We start from the raw sequence: 17013 nt of genomic DNA, 5'->3' as shown, positions 1-17013 counted from the left end.
ATCAAGACTGCTGGCAGCATCACTGAGAAGGAGAAAAGGAAGTATTTTGCTTCCCATGTTAGGTAGTCTGCCCAAGGGCACAAGTTCATGACAGGCCAAAAAAGAAAAGCTAAGGCTTCCTATCAAACCATCTCTTAGCCTAGTAAAACCCAATATCTCATAGTACCTTCCTGCTACACTCACAGCTAATGATGGCTAGTTTTAAAAAGATGAGAAATACTTACCCTTGTAGGAATACCAGCTTTTTCAGCTTTCCTTAACCCCTCCACACCAGCTTTGTTAGAAACAACAAGAACTATTTGTGCAAAACTGGTGGGCTTCTTTGTGCTATTTATAAGGGCCTCCAGGTTTGTGCCTATGAGTGAAAAAATAATTCATGAATATCGAGTTGTTTCTGGAGAATAAATATAGTTAACTAGAAAAGGTTTTAAATATGCAGCAATGTGGGTGAGACCCAATCTAAAAGCCACTGATGTTAACAATAATCCTTTTTTAATTGCTCTTACTGGGAACTGAATTTGACAGCTGGAGGCTACAGGGCTTTTACTAGTAATTAAATTTGTAAACTGTAATTGATGGAATTGGAATGATGGTCTGCTTCTTAGCAAGTGAGAATACTGGAAACCCTAGGAGTGCCTATATGGCAAGAAGAAATCATGATCTATTTCTGAAATAATGCTGCTTTCCCTATAGTGCAATACAGTAGTTGCTTGAATCTGGAGATATGAAGACATTTGTAGATAAAATGAACACAGATGCAATTCATAGTCAGTTTGCAACAGAGGTTAAAGATCATTCTGTTTGTGACTGAAATTAATCCAAGGGCAAAATCTATTCTACCTCCTACTGAAAGCCTGTTAGAAGCCTATCAGAGCCTCCAGGGAAAACTGCAAGGACTTAAGAGATTTTAAATCTGAGCTGAAGTTCCTTTTCCAATAGTCTGTTTTACACTGTAGTGAAGAACATAACTCTCACCTGTTCCAGAGATAAGGACAGCAACCTTCACTTTGTTTGTTTGGATTTTGCCTTGGATATGGCTATGCACAGACAGTGACCTATTTGCTTGCAAGGCTCGAAGCAGATTATGGACTTTAACGTGGGCAGAGCCTGAACATGTACAAGAAAAAAAAAAAAAAACACAATAAACCAACACATAAATAAAGGGAGAAACAGAGGAGAAAAGTACCCATGAAAAGAGATTAATGGCACTACTTTACTTCTCATTAATTATTTATAGTTCTGGTGACATCTCTCATTGCTAAGCATATGTTCTATGGACTAAGACTGAAGTCATGAGGACTATCTTTTTAATAATCCAGGCAAAAAAGTCATGGAGGTGTCAATTAAGAGATTTTCAGCTAACCTCTATGGAGACTCAGCAGATAAGGAATTTAGCTCTGCCTTTTTTTTTTTTTTTTGGTAAGGAAAATAAAAATTTAATAACCTTTCTGTAGGGACACAACTTTCCCGATCAGCCAGGCTGCCTCATGTCTCTGTATGTCCTTGAGGACCTGCTGAGCCAGCTCCTTCTGAACTACTAAGATAGCACCAATCCCACAATTAAATGTCCGAGTCATCTCCTCCTCAGAGAGGTTCCCTTCTTTATGGAGCCAGCAAAAGATTTCAGGAATCTTCCAGGTAAGAGCATCTGAAGAGAATTGAAAATACAAATGAAGAGTGGAAATCAATGGACAAATACTAACATTATTAGAGTATTAAGAGGCAAGATCTGGATGGAAAGCACAAAGTCCCACAGCGACATTAGCTTGAGTGAGATTGTCTTCCATGCATGGAAAGAGGATCTTTTCTCCTTCCTTACTGAACAAGACTTCGGAGTATAAAGAAGTGTTATTCTGGGAGGAAATTAATCGTATTGCTCCACTGCAATCTGTTAATCAGTAATTCAAAATGGGCTCTGGGGCAGTCTTTGGGAAATCCTCTTCTTGAAGCTGACAACTCTGCTTCTAGAGCAACTGTCACGAAAGTCCCACACTGCCCCTAATTCCAACAAGGTAAAGATGATTTACAGCAGCATGAGAAATGTTTCTGGACAAGCCACTGTAAAGGAACTCCAAAGGCAGTAAGTTTCTTTCTTGTCATGTTCTCTTTAAAATTGTATTATCCCCATTTATATATACTAGTTTCCACTGTGGACAAGAGGAAGAATGATTTACATGCAGTTCTGAAGTGCAAAACTCAATATTAGTTCCCCTATTTTATTCTACAACCCAATGAACAGTGCATAACCTATAGCAAGTCATTTACCTTTCCATACTACACTTACTCCATAAGTGAAATACTCTATTATACCTGACAAGATTGTGGTTAGGATTAATTAAGGTATGTCTAATAACATGAGATGTACTTGAGCTATCTAAATGTTAATTGAAGATTTCGTGAGTATCATTTAATTAGCAATAATTTTATAGGCTACTGCAAATGGTGACAGCTCACTTTGGATGGCTTTTAAAGTTGTTTTATTTTTGCAGGTATGGATCATTTCCTAAAAAATCCAATCCAAAACACCATCAGGGGAAGTAAATTCAATGGGTAGCAGTCTTAAGACTAGAAAGTGTTTTGATTTGCACTGGTTCAGGCACAAGGAGAAATTAAGCAACAATGAAGAAAACAGCAATTATTTCTAGATAGGCAAGTCTAGCTCTTACAGCACAAGTCAGTTGACATGGCTTCCACATCAATCCATATTAACATGAGGATGTTTCCATAACTTTTCTTTTTATCTCACCTAAAACAACACCAAAGGACTCTGGGAGAACTCTGGGGATGTTTTCCAGCAAACCCCCTCCAGTGATGTGGGCATAGGCTTTCACATGGCCTGAGCGAAGGACAGGCAACAGAGTCTTACTGTAAATTTTAGTTGGGGTTAACAAGAGATCTCCTGTAGATGAAAGAGGATGAAAGAAGACCAGTTACAACACAGAAAGAAATGTTAATCAATATAAAATTGAGGAAATCTCAAAATATTAATGAGCTGGATACTAATGAGCATTGTACTACAGAGAAAACCACAATGTTCTGCCTTTTTTAGCATGCAATTAGTTATCTATCCCCCTCCCTCAATTTCTTTCCTGCCTATGTGATTCACAGGAAGAAAGAAGATGAGAACATGTTAAAGAATGGAATAATTTTTTTAGCGCCTTAGAAAAGTTACAAAAGAAAAGGCACAAAAAAACCAATTGTGTGACATTTGCCTGCTCAGAAGTTCAAGTTACAATACAAGAAACTGCATTATAAGTGGTACCTAATGTCTGATCACCAGAGACACCAACTGGAGAAGAGAAATCGAACGATGACTTTTCCACAATCTTCCTTACAAGGCTGTACCCATTGCTGTGAACTCCAGAAGAAGCTACTCCAATAACCACATCTCCATCAGCAATTCTCTCCAGCTGGGGCAGCATCTGCCCTCGCTCCACTGCACCCACAGCAAAGCCAGCCAGGTCATACTCTCCAGGTGGATACATGCCGGGCATTTCAGCAGTTTCTCCTCCTGTGGGAACCAAAAAATGAGAAAGGGGGTGTTGGAAAACCAATGGAACCAGTAGGCATGCAATTTTTTGAAGCCTTAAACTCATAAGGCATTAACAGAGTAGGTTTTTTAATTAGATAAACAAACATTAAAAATAATTAAGAATGTGTTTGTCACAGGCCCTTCAATTGAACAAGCAACAGCAAATTGGGAAAGAACAGTTCTTCCCTGACTCTGACAACCAGTATTAAATTGCTGTGCGTTCACATTTTAAAATCAAAGTATATATTTAGTACTTCATATTTCCAAATTTCTTCCAGGTTTAATATTCTCCATGAAAAACCTATAAGATACAAGAGATACAAGAAATTCATACAAGGACATCATGGGAACACAATAGCTGTTAGTCTCACTTGCCTTCATAAAGATTTTGTATATAGTGTTATCCTGCCTGCCACTCCTGCCCACAACCTGACCATCATTATCACGCCAACTCTGAATATCTAAGGTTTATAAGCTGTTTTGGGAGAACACCTCTAAAAGAGGGCCGCCTTTCCTACCCATCTGTGCAGATGAACTGATGTCTAGGCTATTATCTTATATCCTGATTATTAGAACGTCCTCTTGCTTTGTCCTGAAAACCATCTTTTATCTGGCTGACCTCATTCAGAGTACAGTCTGAAAAGGTGATTTTCCTAGCTTGCACAGAAATGCACAGCACTGCTCAGACAGCATTCTCTCTCTCCCAGCATACCAACACTGGCTCCCCTACTGCCTTCAGGTATGAGCTTCACTGTTGAAGACCTGTGTTCTGCCTGTCATGGCTCATTCTGTCTAGAGAGGGGAACTTGCTGTGTTTGATACATGAAATGAGCGTTTATTGCTTGCTCCAAAGTTTTCCAAAAAGGTATCTTCACACTTATATTTGGGAGAAGCTCTCCCCAGCTGTCCTCACACCCATCTCATTGTTCTCCTTCAAGACCCTCTGCTGGTCACGATGTCTACAAGGATACAAGAAAACAACGTGACGATGAAGAAGTTGCCATTATATTATGACCTCTGCCCAATATGCTGACCAGTACCGACTCGTTTTTCTTTTGCAGTCACCAGGTTTCATTCAATACAAAATAATTCTATTTCCAGCAAGTGCCCCTGTACGGGCTCCAAATTCACCTGAGCAATGGTGGAAGCTGCTCTTGTGCTCAGTGCTTGATGCTGCTCAATACTAGATTCTCTGTAAGCTTTTCCAGGTTTCTACATTACATTGCTGCAACCAGCTTTAGAACCAAAGTTCATTTGCTTAGATGTTTAAATCTGTATTTAATAATGTTTGTGCAAAAACAAGTGTGTAGATAAGCCCTTCAGTACCTCACTATCGAATGGTGTGATGAGCTTAAGGTGGTTGAGCTGAATATTCAGCTATTGCAAAAATGCAAGGTAGGAATTTAGGAACATGCTTCAAACGAGACTTTTATGAGACGATACTATACAAGGAGAGATTTACATGCTATGTGCATGCACAATGAAATGAATGTGTGAAGTTGGGAGCCCAAACTGAAATTTATTTCAATGATCTAGGCTACAGAAAAGCATTTCCTCCTTAGGTTCAGAGTTATTGCATCATCTCTGTCCCTTCTTTTCTCAGAGTGTCAGAAATTTGGAGAACAAATCATGGTTGTTTTATCTATGAGTTCAGACTTATTTTTCTATTAGCACAAAAATGTATTTGCTAAACCATTTACAATTTTGAAAAATTATTCTCTGGTAATAAATTTACAACATCCAAAGCCTGAAGTTTTAAAGTCTTCCAACCGGAAATAACATTCTGACATTTCAGTGGGTAACTTCATAGCAAGGTTTCACATAACATGTCCTTATGTTGAAGTATGAATGGTTTGATTATATCTGATGAACTGAGAAAACACCTGAAGACAAATATAAAGCTGACTAACAGCTCCTGCAGAAAAAAATAAACCAGCACAAAACTAGCCTCTTGTTCATAGCTTGTAAACTACGTCAAAATGACACACACACTTAGATAAGACTTTTGTTACTAACTTTCTTAAAGAATTGGAAAAAAGGACAAAATGACTGTATTACCAATTATAAAGTGGTACCTAAAATAAGACACTTGAACTGTCATTTTTAGTTTCAAATTAAAGGTATTTTTTGAAAAATCATGGTAATTCTTCATGTCTGTTTTTATAAAAAAAAGAAGGAAAAACAAGAACTATGTGAGGAAACTGAACTTTCTGGGTTTTGTTTCTTTAAAATTTAATCCTGCGTTGTATGCCTTTTATAAACTAAAGACTTACACAAAAGAATGTATTTTTCACTGACCTACATATATTTTTATTGAGTTGAACATTGTTAAAGCTGTATTTTTTAAGATTCAAGAAGTGGAATACTGTAACATTTTAATGGATAATTAGGTTACTGTATACCAGAACAAGTGCATAATTTGTTAGTAAAATGTATTATGTACTTGTATTACAGGGCTGAAAAGGAAAATGTTTGAATCTTAACATCTTGGAATATGCTCACCTTGGTGAAATAAATCTTCAGCAAGTCTTCAACAGACAAACAATTTTGCTATTAGTTTTGTAAGCAATGAAGCCTGGTTTCTTTTATGTTTCTGTCTTGTGGTTAACTTCTGTGTCTTATATAGTGAGCTCCAGTCAAAACATTTGTAAGGACATTCTCGGGCTTCCTAATTTTATGAAGCTTGTGGGAACACAATAGCTGTGAGCTATCTACCTTTCCTGTCAAATTTGGTTAAAATCAGCCAAGAGGTTCAAAGGATAATATGTATGCACACAGGGACATGTGCATGCACAGTAACACATATAAATCTTGTTTCTAGAGGAAAACTTGAGGATTTCCTTTAGGATAAAGGATAAAAATAAACAAACCTATTTGGCATGTTTTAAAATTCACTTAAAAACCACAAAGAATTAAAATACCTGAATTGTTAGTTTTCTAGGTGGCTATTATAGTTACAAAGTTAAATGAAAAGATACGAGTAACAAAAATTTATATACAACTTCCGGAGCTAATGGCAACATTTGTAGAGTGCTGTCTCCTTCCAGTGGGTAGAGATTATGTTTCTGAAAACAAAGACATGTGACACTCTGTTGTTTTTTTTTTCACTCCTCTAAGATTCTTCAATAGAGTAGAAAAACAAACACATTAGAACCAATAAAGATATAGCATAAGATTTTTCATATCCTTCAAAGAAGAGTGTTCATACCCAAAAGAGCACACCCTGCTTTTTTGCAAGCTTCAGCTATTCCTGCAATGACACCCTGAGCCACTTCAACTTCCAGTTTGCCACAGGCAAAATAGTCAAGGAAGAAGAGAGGCTCCGCTCCTTGAGCCAGGATGTCATTGACACACATGGCAACCAGGTCCTGACCTATGGTGTCGTGTTTCTTACACACTTGTGCAATCTGCAAAACAGAGCAAGAGAACCCGTTGGTTAGCTTTGAGAAACTGAAACACAGGCAGAGAGTCTGCAGCAGAAGGGGATCAAAATCACGCTGTTCCTCTTGATGCTTTTTGAGGAACAGCTTCATTCATTATCATCTCTGTGAGCCTCTCCTAACATTTTGATTCAGGAATCGTTACTTTCTTAATTGGTAAGTACAAAAGGCACTTTACAGAAGGGGACTGAACTGGAAAGGGTTTCACTGCAGTTTGCATAAACACAATAGCAACCGTATTAATGCTTTTCCCCATGAGTAATCTTTTTGAGGGTGAAGAGTCTACCTTAGTGAAACGGAGTCCCTGATTACATACTTAGTATTAAAAACGAGTTATTTTAAGCATCATCTCAAGTATGGCTATTTACATGCCAGAAGTTAAACGTATATTTAATTATTTTGCCTGAAGGAGGGCGATTTAATTTTTCATTCCCTTTTTAGAAAGACAAATAGGTATTTTTAAAAGACAACTGATATTTTCTGTTAAATCGTTTTCCCTTTTGTGCTATTTTCCTTCCTTTACATGGATTTTCACATTACCTTGAGTTTCGTGCCAACACCATCAGTTCCAGACACCAAGATAGGATCTTCATAACCAGCTGCTTTCAAATCAAAGAGGCCAGCAAATCCTCCAAGTTCTGCATTGCAGCCTGCCAGCCAGAAAACAGGAGAAAATAGTAAATTTTTACTTTCATGGGCTTCTCCAGGATCTCCAACACAAATTCTCTCCCATGTTTGTCAACATGACTTTGCTTTGTGACCAGGAAACTTTTCTCTGACATTTAGAACCTCTTCACGGAGGCATGGGAGCTCCTAATTTTCTTCTGTTTGCTTTGTCTTTTTTCTTTGGTATTATCTAAGGCTAAAAATCCTAAACTGTGACTGAACATTCAGCAATTACTGTGACTGGTATATTTCACCCTTGCACTTCGTATTTTTCCAAAAAAGAATTGTGGCAACAGATTGAAGCCCACTGATTCTCGGGAAAATATGATAACTAGACATTTTCCAACTAAAATTTCTTATCTCTTTGTTAATACTGATACTTACAGTATATTAAGACTCCTTATTCCTAAGACTGGTCGTGATAAGTAAGTATGGTAACCTTAAAACTAAAATTGGTTAAATCCTAAGAGTGAAACAAACGCAAGTAGAAAATACTAAGAATTCTAAGAAATGACCAGCTGTACCAGTGTGTGTGTTTGTATCTATATTTTTCTCTCTATGTATACATGATGTTATTTGAAGGTTCTCAGTGAATTTCAAGTAAAAGGGTTATTTAATAAATTGATGATATTTTAATTCTATCACAAGAATTACAAGGACTTGCTAGAGCATGATGTACCAGAGATCACAACAAAAAAAGGGATGAATTGATTGTTTTAACCACGCAAAAGATGTGTCTTCCATATCTATCTCAAGTACTAGATCACCTCTCTGAGGAATTCTACATCATGTACACCTTCCTAAACATTCATCTACAAAAACTGTATAGTTCACTGTGCAAGAAATAATAATCCACGTAATCAAAAATAGCACTAAATGGTAGGATTTTTGCCTGCATTTATCTTTTTAGAGTGCTGAACTGTATCCTCAGGCAACAGAGTTTATAGTCATTTTGGGAAGAAAACCTGTAAATTTAACGAAGTACATTTTGAAGAAATCATAGCTATTTGCTTACTGCAGATATTGCTTGTGTAATCTAGAAACATGCAGAACACATACATATGAGCTTTTGTATCAAGATCAAGATCAAATGATAAGCCTCATTGCCATGAACTGACTGAAACAGGAATAGAAGATACAAGTCTTACCTGACCTTGATGTGGCTGCAGCTAGGGGTTTAATTTTCTGAACCAAAGTATTCCCTGCTGCAATGTCTACCCCACTGTTTTTGTAAGTAAGGCCTCTGAAAGAATGTTAAACGAGAAAATGTTACAGCAATTGATTACTAAATGCACAAACATGCATTTTAAACTAATATTTACTTCTTTACATTATTGCATCACGAAGGGGATTAACCATTCAGAATCCTATTCTGCTGCCAAGTACCACTATCTTCCTGCTTGTAACTTTGCTCACATAAAATGATTTATAGGTATTGCAGTACTCATTTCAGGCAGGTTCCATGGCTCAAAGGTTAATCTTTTTGCTGTTTGGAACCTGATCTCAACACATACACCTGAGGATAGGGAGTATTATACTGAAGAAACGGAACTTCATGGATTTGTACCACAGTCTGCCATAAACAGTATTCAAAAAGATCCTGATATCTTAAAGACAGCATCAGAGTATAAGTATCATATGTTATCCAGCCAAATACCAAGATAAAAACCAGCCAACCAAAAAAAATCCGACAGCAAGGTACAATGGGTGGAACACTAGATCTGATTTTGCAAGGTCTGAATCCCTGGTCCAGATACTGAGGGCGTCAGCTGTATAGTTCCTATGCTCAAAACAAAATGCATACAAAAATGCACCACTAAATAAGAACACCTCAGCACTGTGCAGGATCAAGCTGGTTAACTTTTTCAAGTATCACATAAATCAATAGTCCTCTATACTTCTATGGTTTCACAACTGTAGCTTAAAGGTTGCCTCTCCTTAGCACCTGGAATGATACTACCACAAAACCAGCCACACTTCCTTTTTATTTAAGTGGACTTTCTATTAAAGTATATATTTTAAAGTTTATTTTAAAAGACCTAAGTACCTAAGGTCCTAAGGTCCATTCCAGAAAGAAATGTCCATAAGATCTAGGTGTTTTTTTATATACAGCCATGCAATAGAGAAAACACACTTAGTACAAACTGGTATATGTAACTTGTCTGTCCATACGACTGACTGGGGACATCTAGCACCATCCCTTATTTACAGAAAGACCTGTTCATTTTGGAGGTCAAGAGTTCAATGACTTTTAATTACTAGTTGTACCAAATGTATCTCACTCCAGTTAAGCAATTGGTATTTCTGCACTGTCAGTGGTATGAACCAGGCTACCTGGTCCATCCCTACCTGAGGTTCATACTTATTTTACGTCTCTTACTGATGTGATTCAGTATTAAGTTTAAATTCTAAGGGTGAAACACTGTTGATTAACAAGGATAAATACAACAGAACAACTGGCCAAAGAGCGTTGCTACCAGGAAAATACAAAGGTATCTGCACTCACATTATATCATTGTTAAAAAATTTGCAAGAGGAAAATAATTATAAGAAGCAGCTGTTCAGCTTGTGAACAAGACTCAAAGAAATACTAGCTTGCAATAACAAGAGACCAAAGTCAGGCCCTTTCAGTCTAAACATAATAATATTCAACATATTTTCACCTTATTTTAAAATTCATGGTACCTACTTTGATTCTTTAAATTAATCTTTAATTATTTACATTTCCTTAAATATTTTTTATTAAATAAAATATTCTGGATATTTTCACAAACTGAAATGCACAGGACTTAATCCTGCAAAGCTCCCACGAGGAGGTGTGCCCCCAACTTTACAGAGCCAACCATCACCTCTCCTTATCTGTGTGCAACACATTGTTCAAAGTGAAATGTGCCTGACTGTCTGTTCTGGCAGTTTTAGGATGTCTGAGCAAAAGTTGGTGCAGCCTCAAAGACAGTGAAAGAGGCACTGACTGTTCATAGTTCCCAGGAGTCCCCGTCCTAAGCTAGGGAACCTCCCAGCACACAGGCACTCCAGTCAAGAAACGTGCTGGCTATGCCCTGTGAACTCAGTGTTTTAGAGAACTGCTCATTAAAGTACCTTCTTCTCTTGCCTCACACACTGACGTGATTTTTTCCTACTACAATACAAATACCAATTATGCATTTTCACATAAATTTGTCAAAGTATGAACAGTACTTGAGAGAGAAAGAAGACTAAATACGAATGCCCTCGTTCATTTAGTAAGTTTATTGATCATAATTTTACAATATACTAATCAGTATACACTGTCAGCAAAAATGAAACTCTCACTAATATGCTTCATAACACAAAATAACCTATTATCAAAAGTTATGTTTTGAGCTAATTAGAGCACAGGCAGGCAGATATGCTTCATATTAGGCAAAAATTAGTCTAAAAACCTGCAAGAAGCTCTCAATAACATTAGAGAGATAGTAGGACACACTGCTTTAAAAAACACCCTGCACCCATATTATCTCAAGACTGTTAAACCAAATACTGGGGAAATAAAAGGAATAATAATAAAAAGAAACAATAAATCCTACCCGTATTGTTAGCTAGCTATTCCATTAAAATGCATATCCTGACAAGGCAGGTGTTTCAAGATAATTTTAACCATTTCTAAAAACTCTAAAATGAACCAATAAAATCGCCCAAATTTTGTTCATAAGTACATTCTATGATTTTAATGTTAGACTTACGCACAACAGAAATCTAGAGCAAAAGCTGTGGTTTAAAGCCCAAGAACCAGTTCACCTTCCCTGAAACAGATATAGCAGACAGCAACAGCACAAGTTATTCCTATTTGCTTGTCACTGTAGTTTAACTCAGACCTGGGAGAATAAGAACATGGATGATAGAGCCATCAAAAAGCCTGTTCCTTCCTTGGCTACTCTTGCCTAGATTGCTTACAAGGATGGTAGTTAAAAACTCATCTAGAGTTATATATATCAACATCAGTTTATTAATGTAAACTAGTGATGTCTTTTAGACCCTTTTACACCAGTTACTTCCATTTGAAGTATTTCAAATATCTACCTGGATTGTCTCAGGAAAGCTATAGCCCGATAACCAATGTCCTTTCTATAAATGGCACCCTTGAAGTGTACAGCAGCTACTCCCTTGTTGGCTTCTTGCAGTGCTGTCATTAGATCCTCTTTAATAGCAGTTACTGTAAGGACTCTTCCTCCACTGGTCACCACTTTGCCATCCTTCAGGGCTGTGCCTGCATGGAACACCTCCAATCCTAGTTGCTTAGCCTTAGAAAGTCCTGTGATTGTTGTTTAAGAAAATAAATGCAGAAAAATCAACTGATTAGAACATTCTCTATTCAATTACAAATTAACAGATATTCAGCACTTATTGACTGTGTCTAAAAACCACAATCAGTGTGATCATGCTGGGAAATAGGAAAAAAATTGTGAAAACTACATTTTGAGGAGAGACAAGTCTGCTACTTGTATGCTCAGAGTCACAGAAAGAAGTATTTAGCTGAAGTATCTGCATACAACATCTAATTCCAGCTGGATTTTATACTTCACTGATGTAGAGACCATAAAACACATCAGCATCAACATTATGTAAGAATCAGTGATCAGCCCAGTACTACTTTAGTGTAACACATATTAAAGAAATGCTACAGAACTTGATGATTCAGTGTGGAGAACTGAAAATGTGATGGGTGCATTACCAATAAACTTTGATGTGTGAAAATTCAGTTGTCTCTTACTGACCCATAACCACAAGATCTACAGTTTCTATGAATCTGAGTTACACTGATTCACCTTCACCTGGCAAAAGAGAGAATGAAGGGAGGGTAGGAGAGGAATCAGACTTCTGCAGTTCCTCCTGCTCTATTTACCTGTTATTTCCAAACCCTTGGGATATGTTCCTGGATACCCTTCACTAGCCATGACCACAGTCACAGCTGCACTGTCTTCAAACCAAACTGGCATGGAACTAGACAACTTTTTATTGATAACCGCTTGCATAACTTCATACAAGTCACTTTTCAACAGTGGAAGAATTACCTACAAAAACACAGATTAGCAAATTAAAGAAAACAATGTACATTGTTACACTTTCTTCACTGAGCTTTTAAAAATACAAATGCAACTGTAAAAATAACATTATGTCTTCATATACTGTATATTCACACTTACATACATACTGTGCATAATCTACATACCTTTAAAAATACTCTTCCTTGAAGATAATTCCTATGGGTAAAAGAACTGCTACATATGGAGGGGAAAAGGTAGACTCCAAATAACTCTATTTGTTCTGAAGAATAGAAATTAAGGGGTTTGTTCCACTTGTCAACAGGGAGTGGGGAAAATAATTGTTCGCTTCGTTAATAAGTAAAAAAAAAAAATCCAAATCCATTCCAGAAAAGATAGGAAAATGCTGAGTTTCACTCAAGCTTACCCTTGTAAAGCCCATATTTGAGTATAAACTGCTGAAAACTCCTCTGAAATAGAACAATTTCATAACAGATCTTATGTCTTGAATAAACAAACCAAATATTTTAAAACACATTACAATTCATCCAGAAGTTAGCTAAGAATAATGGTAGATGGTAACAGACTTTTCTCCTCCCAAAATGCCAAACTGTATCTACCTACAAAATAACTCACCTGACATTCCGGGTCACCAAATCTACAGTTAAACTCGAGAACTTTAGGTCCATCTTTGGTAAGCATTAATCCAGCATAAAGCACTCCTACAATAAAAAATTATATAAAAAGCTACCTAAGCAACTGCATAGGTCATCTGGTTTGAATCTATTCATAATAGTGTTAAAAAGGATGCCACTTAAAGGTAGGATGTTAATACTTGAGAAATGTTAAAAATACATCAGGCAGCAATAGTTGTGGTTACAGTTTTGCAGCTTATTTTCAAATGTTTTCCTTTCTGTTCTTCTTACTTGACAATTATCCACTGTGAAGGAAATTATATCCATTGATTTCAATGGACTCTAAATCAAGCCACTGATACCAAACCCAGCTTCCAAGTAAATCAAAGTTATCCTCCTTAACTTACAGTGTCAGTTAGACCTATAAAGAGGATAAAGTAGAAATAATACCTTTCTCCTTATGATCAAAAACCCCAAACTTTGGTACTTACCAAAATAGGGGACACCTTCTTTCCTCATGCCATCAACAGTTTTCTGAAGAACACTATCTCTTATTTTCTGCAGTAAATCTTTAGAAATCTATTAAAACAGAATTAGAAAACAGTTTGTAGAAAGGGAGTGCATAATTTTTCCTACTGTGATGGCTAGCATTTTTAAGAGACAAGCAAAACACTTGGATGGTCTCTTGCTCACTCTAAAACATTTCATACAATGGAAAGCTAATATTTTTTTTCTCTCATCTCAGACAACATACTACAGCTTTAAAAAAACAATTTGCATTTCTTCAGACACTTTTCCATGCTTAGATCCACATGTGCAAGCAATCCCACTGGCTTCACTGAAGCAAACCATTTGCACAGATATACCGACATTTAGATAAGGCCTCCCAAAGATGAATTACAGTTGGAAAGCATAATGATCAATGATCACATTTTATTCAATAAACAAAATTAACAGCTTTATAGAGGAACAAACCCCATATGTTCTTTAAATTAAAAAAAAAAAAAAAAATCACTGGCTGTGACATAGGCAAAGAGAAAGCAAAGTAAGTCCTTTTGCAAGTCCAAGTTCCTTGCCAAGCAAAAATATGTCATTAGCTTAGTTTGGCACAAGATAAAAATGTGGTTTTAAGCACTTGTTTCTAATTATCAGTATTTCATAACGCTTAAAAAACAAATCAAAATACAAGGTTGCAGAAATAACACTTCCACCCTTATAATTAAAAGTAATTCAGTAAAAATACCCTCCTCTTTAGTGAAACAAATTTATTAAGTTGTGGACCTTTACTTGACTATGTTTTAGGCAACTCTTTCCATCCACATAAGCCCACGCTCTCCTGTTCATCATAGTGGAACTGAAAATTCACACAAGCTTTCAACAGTAGAGCTGTAGTATAGCTGTAGTGAAACATCTCCTTATCAATACATTTTTACCTGAGGTGCTGGGGAATAAGCTCCCATCCCTCCAGTGTTAGGGCCTTCATCTCCATCCATTAATCGCTTGTGGTCCTGGGCTGGAGGCATGGGAGCAATTGTGATGCCATCGGTGAAACATAAGCACTAGAAAACAAGGACAGTAATTAAAACTCCAGTGTATGATTAAAATTAAAGTGCAAAAAGTGGAAATATTTTCAATGTTGCAAATGGATGCCTAAGAGTATAAACTCTGTCTCCCTGATAAAACAAGCTACAGTATTCTAAATATTTCCCTTTTCCCTCGGGAACCAGTACCTCATTTTGTATGACCTTCCTACAGCAATTACCTTTATTATAGCATAAAAAAAATTACAACATCAGTACTTGTACTGAAAAGAAATACTCCAAAGGTTAAAAAAATATAATTAAATACTCCACGATGGAAGCTACTTCTTCCCTCCCCTTTCCTTCCACCTGTCCCAGAAGGAAGTCATTACATTCCTTTCAAGATTTACTTTTTCTTCTTGATAATACTATTTACTTTTGAATTATTTATAAATTGCTTATATAGCAGATGCTTTTATCCTCAATATCTTCAAAGTAACAAGCCTGCTGGCATCTTCTGTAACTGGATGATGATGTTCACTGTCTGGACTACTGCTAGCAGTACTCAAAAACATTTTATAATGCTAATTAAAAACCAAGCAAGGATTTCCCTACAAAACACGAAAATGACAAAATATTAATATATTAAAACTACAGTCATTTGTGGAAGGTGAATTATTTTGATAGGCAAGGCAAGCAGTATGTTTTCTTCATTGCTGTCACTCACCACAGAAAAAAACCCTTTAAACTACATGTTTATATTATTGTGTTATATTATAGTAAGCCTGCTAGTATTCTAAAGACTAATTAAGAGCATTACATATTTTCCACCAGAGAATGAAGATCTGGATAATCCCTCAGTTCCAAAAAATGTCAAGCCAACCAGGAAGGAATAATAATGACCAATATCTGCACATCTGATTTCTTCATATCAGGCAGAAAACCAGACTATGCAAAGATTGGCAACAATTGGAGATGACGGCTTACTTTATAAATACCATCACCTCCAAGATGAATGTTCACAACATCCAGCATAAGTCAGTTCCAGCTCCAGGACTCGGGAACCTGAGCTGGTACTTTCTGTTCTACTTTGTGTGATGCAGGTGTCAAGTTGCCCTGTCACCTCAAAACCTAGGCTCTAAATTCACCTTTCCTCCTTCACACTCTGCTAATTAAATCAGATATACTTTTTTAAACAAAGGAGATGAATCAGGTTAAAATGAAGGAAATGTTCTCTCTACATCCGCAGAGTAAATCAACACGGTCAAAACATTCAACAGCCTTTGGTTCCAGGTCCTTTGTCCCTGGGTGCACCTTCACATTGCAATATCTGGCAAAGGAACTAGTCAAAGAGGATCCTGCCTCCATCTGCCTTGCGTTGGTTTTCCCTTGCTCCAGCGGAGTCTACTGTGCCCTCATGATGCAGTTCAACGCATTCCCTTCATCAGCAAAGTTGATTAAAGAAAGTCTCCATCCTCCCTTACTCCCAGCCCCTCCCCGCCTTGCTGTGCACTTTGCCACCCTGTTACTTATACTGATTCAAATGGTACTGGGCTCTAAACCAGAACACAGAGAACACACAAGTTGGTGGTGTTGATTTATTTATTAGGTTGTAGCTCCTTGAACAAGTAACTCGTATAACTGAATCAAAGGCAAACAGCAGTGAAGAGGTAGCAACGTGGAAGGGACATCTTATACTGTCTTGGTTGTCAGAGAAATCATAACACTGAACTGTGTGATTAGTGACACTCAAAATTTTTAAGGTTTGATTTTTTTTTTCCATGTGGCAACAGCTGATTACTGTTTGAGTTATTTTTATTTAATTTGAATTATTTTAACAGGCTGCAAGAAGTTTGGTTCTTAACACAGATGTCTTTAACTAATACAATTTTATTTATAAACATAACTTTTTTTTTTTAATTTATGTAATAAAATTCTACACATCCCTGCTCTAGGTCCTTACATAGTGTTTCCTAAATAGTTTAAAACAGGTATAATCGAAGTGTTACAGTGAGATGCACACTTACTGAAACTTCTTCTCCTTCAAGAAGTTCTTCAACAACAACAGTTTCCCCAGCTGTGCCAAAAGTCTTATCCTACACATAAAACCAAAATCTTAGTTCTTTTTCAGTTATTCAAAATGCAACAAGAAAAAATACTTTTAATACACCAAGAAAAATGCAGCACAGTTTTGAGACT

General features: G+C 36.7%; 1 protein-coding gene across 7 annotated transcripts in view; it reads right to left on the bottom strand.

Annotated features, from left to right (window-relative positions):
• The window catches only part of GART (phosphoribosylglycinamide formyltransferase, phosphoribosylglycinamide synthetase, phosphoribosylaminoimidazole synthetase), a 41764-nt gene that overhangs the window by 7225 nt on the left and 17526 nt on the right, over nt 1-17013 (bottom strand). For 6 of the 7 annotated variants that reach the window (XM_033011408.2, XM_042788427.1, XM_042788426.1 and 3 more), the window contains 14 exons: nt 16842-16910; nt 14728-14853; nt 13786-13873; nt 13296-13381; nt 12521-12689; nt 11698-11929; nt 8787-8881; nt 7513-7622; nt 6741-6939; nt 3263-3511; nt 2747-2899; nt 1445-1648; nt 976-1107; nt 225-355 (listed from right to left, as the gene is read on the bottom strand). In XM_033011408.2, the coding sequence (XP_032867299.1) occupies nt 225-355; nt 976-1107; nt 1445-1648; nt 2747-2899; nt 3263-3511; nt 6741-6939; nt 7513-7622; nt 8787-8881; nt 11698-11929; nt 12521-12689; nt 13296-13381; nt 13786-13873; nt 14728-14853; nt 16842-16910 (2043 nt within the window). The remainder of the gene's footprint in view (nt 1-224; nt 356-975; nt 1108-1444; nt 1649-2746; nt 2900-3262; nt 3512-6740; nt 6940-7512; nt 7623-8786; nt 8882-11697; nt 11930-12520; nt 12690-13295; nt 13382-13785; nt 13874-14727; nt 14854-16841; nt 16911-17013) is intronic. The other variant, XM_042788430.1, reaches the window with a different exon arrangement.

This window comes from Tyto alba, unplaced genomic scaffold (genome assembly GCF_018691265.1).
Source record: "Tyto alba isolate M040663 unplaced genomic scaffold, T.alba_DEE_v4.0 Super-Scaffold_14, whole genome shotgun sequence".
NCBI lineage: Eukaryota > Metazoa > Chordata > Aves > Strigiformes > Tytonidae > Tyto > Tyto alba.
The sequence above is the reverse complement of the archived record's forward strand: the minus strand, read 5'-3'. Positions and strand labels throughout refer to the sequence as shown.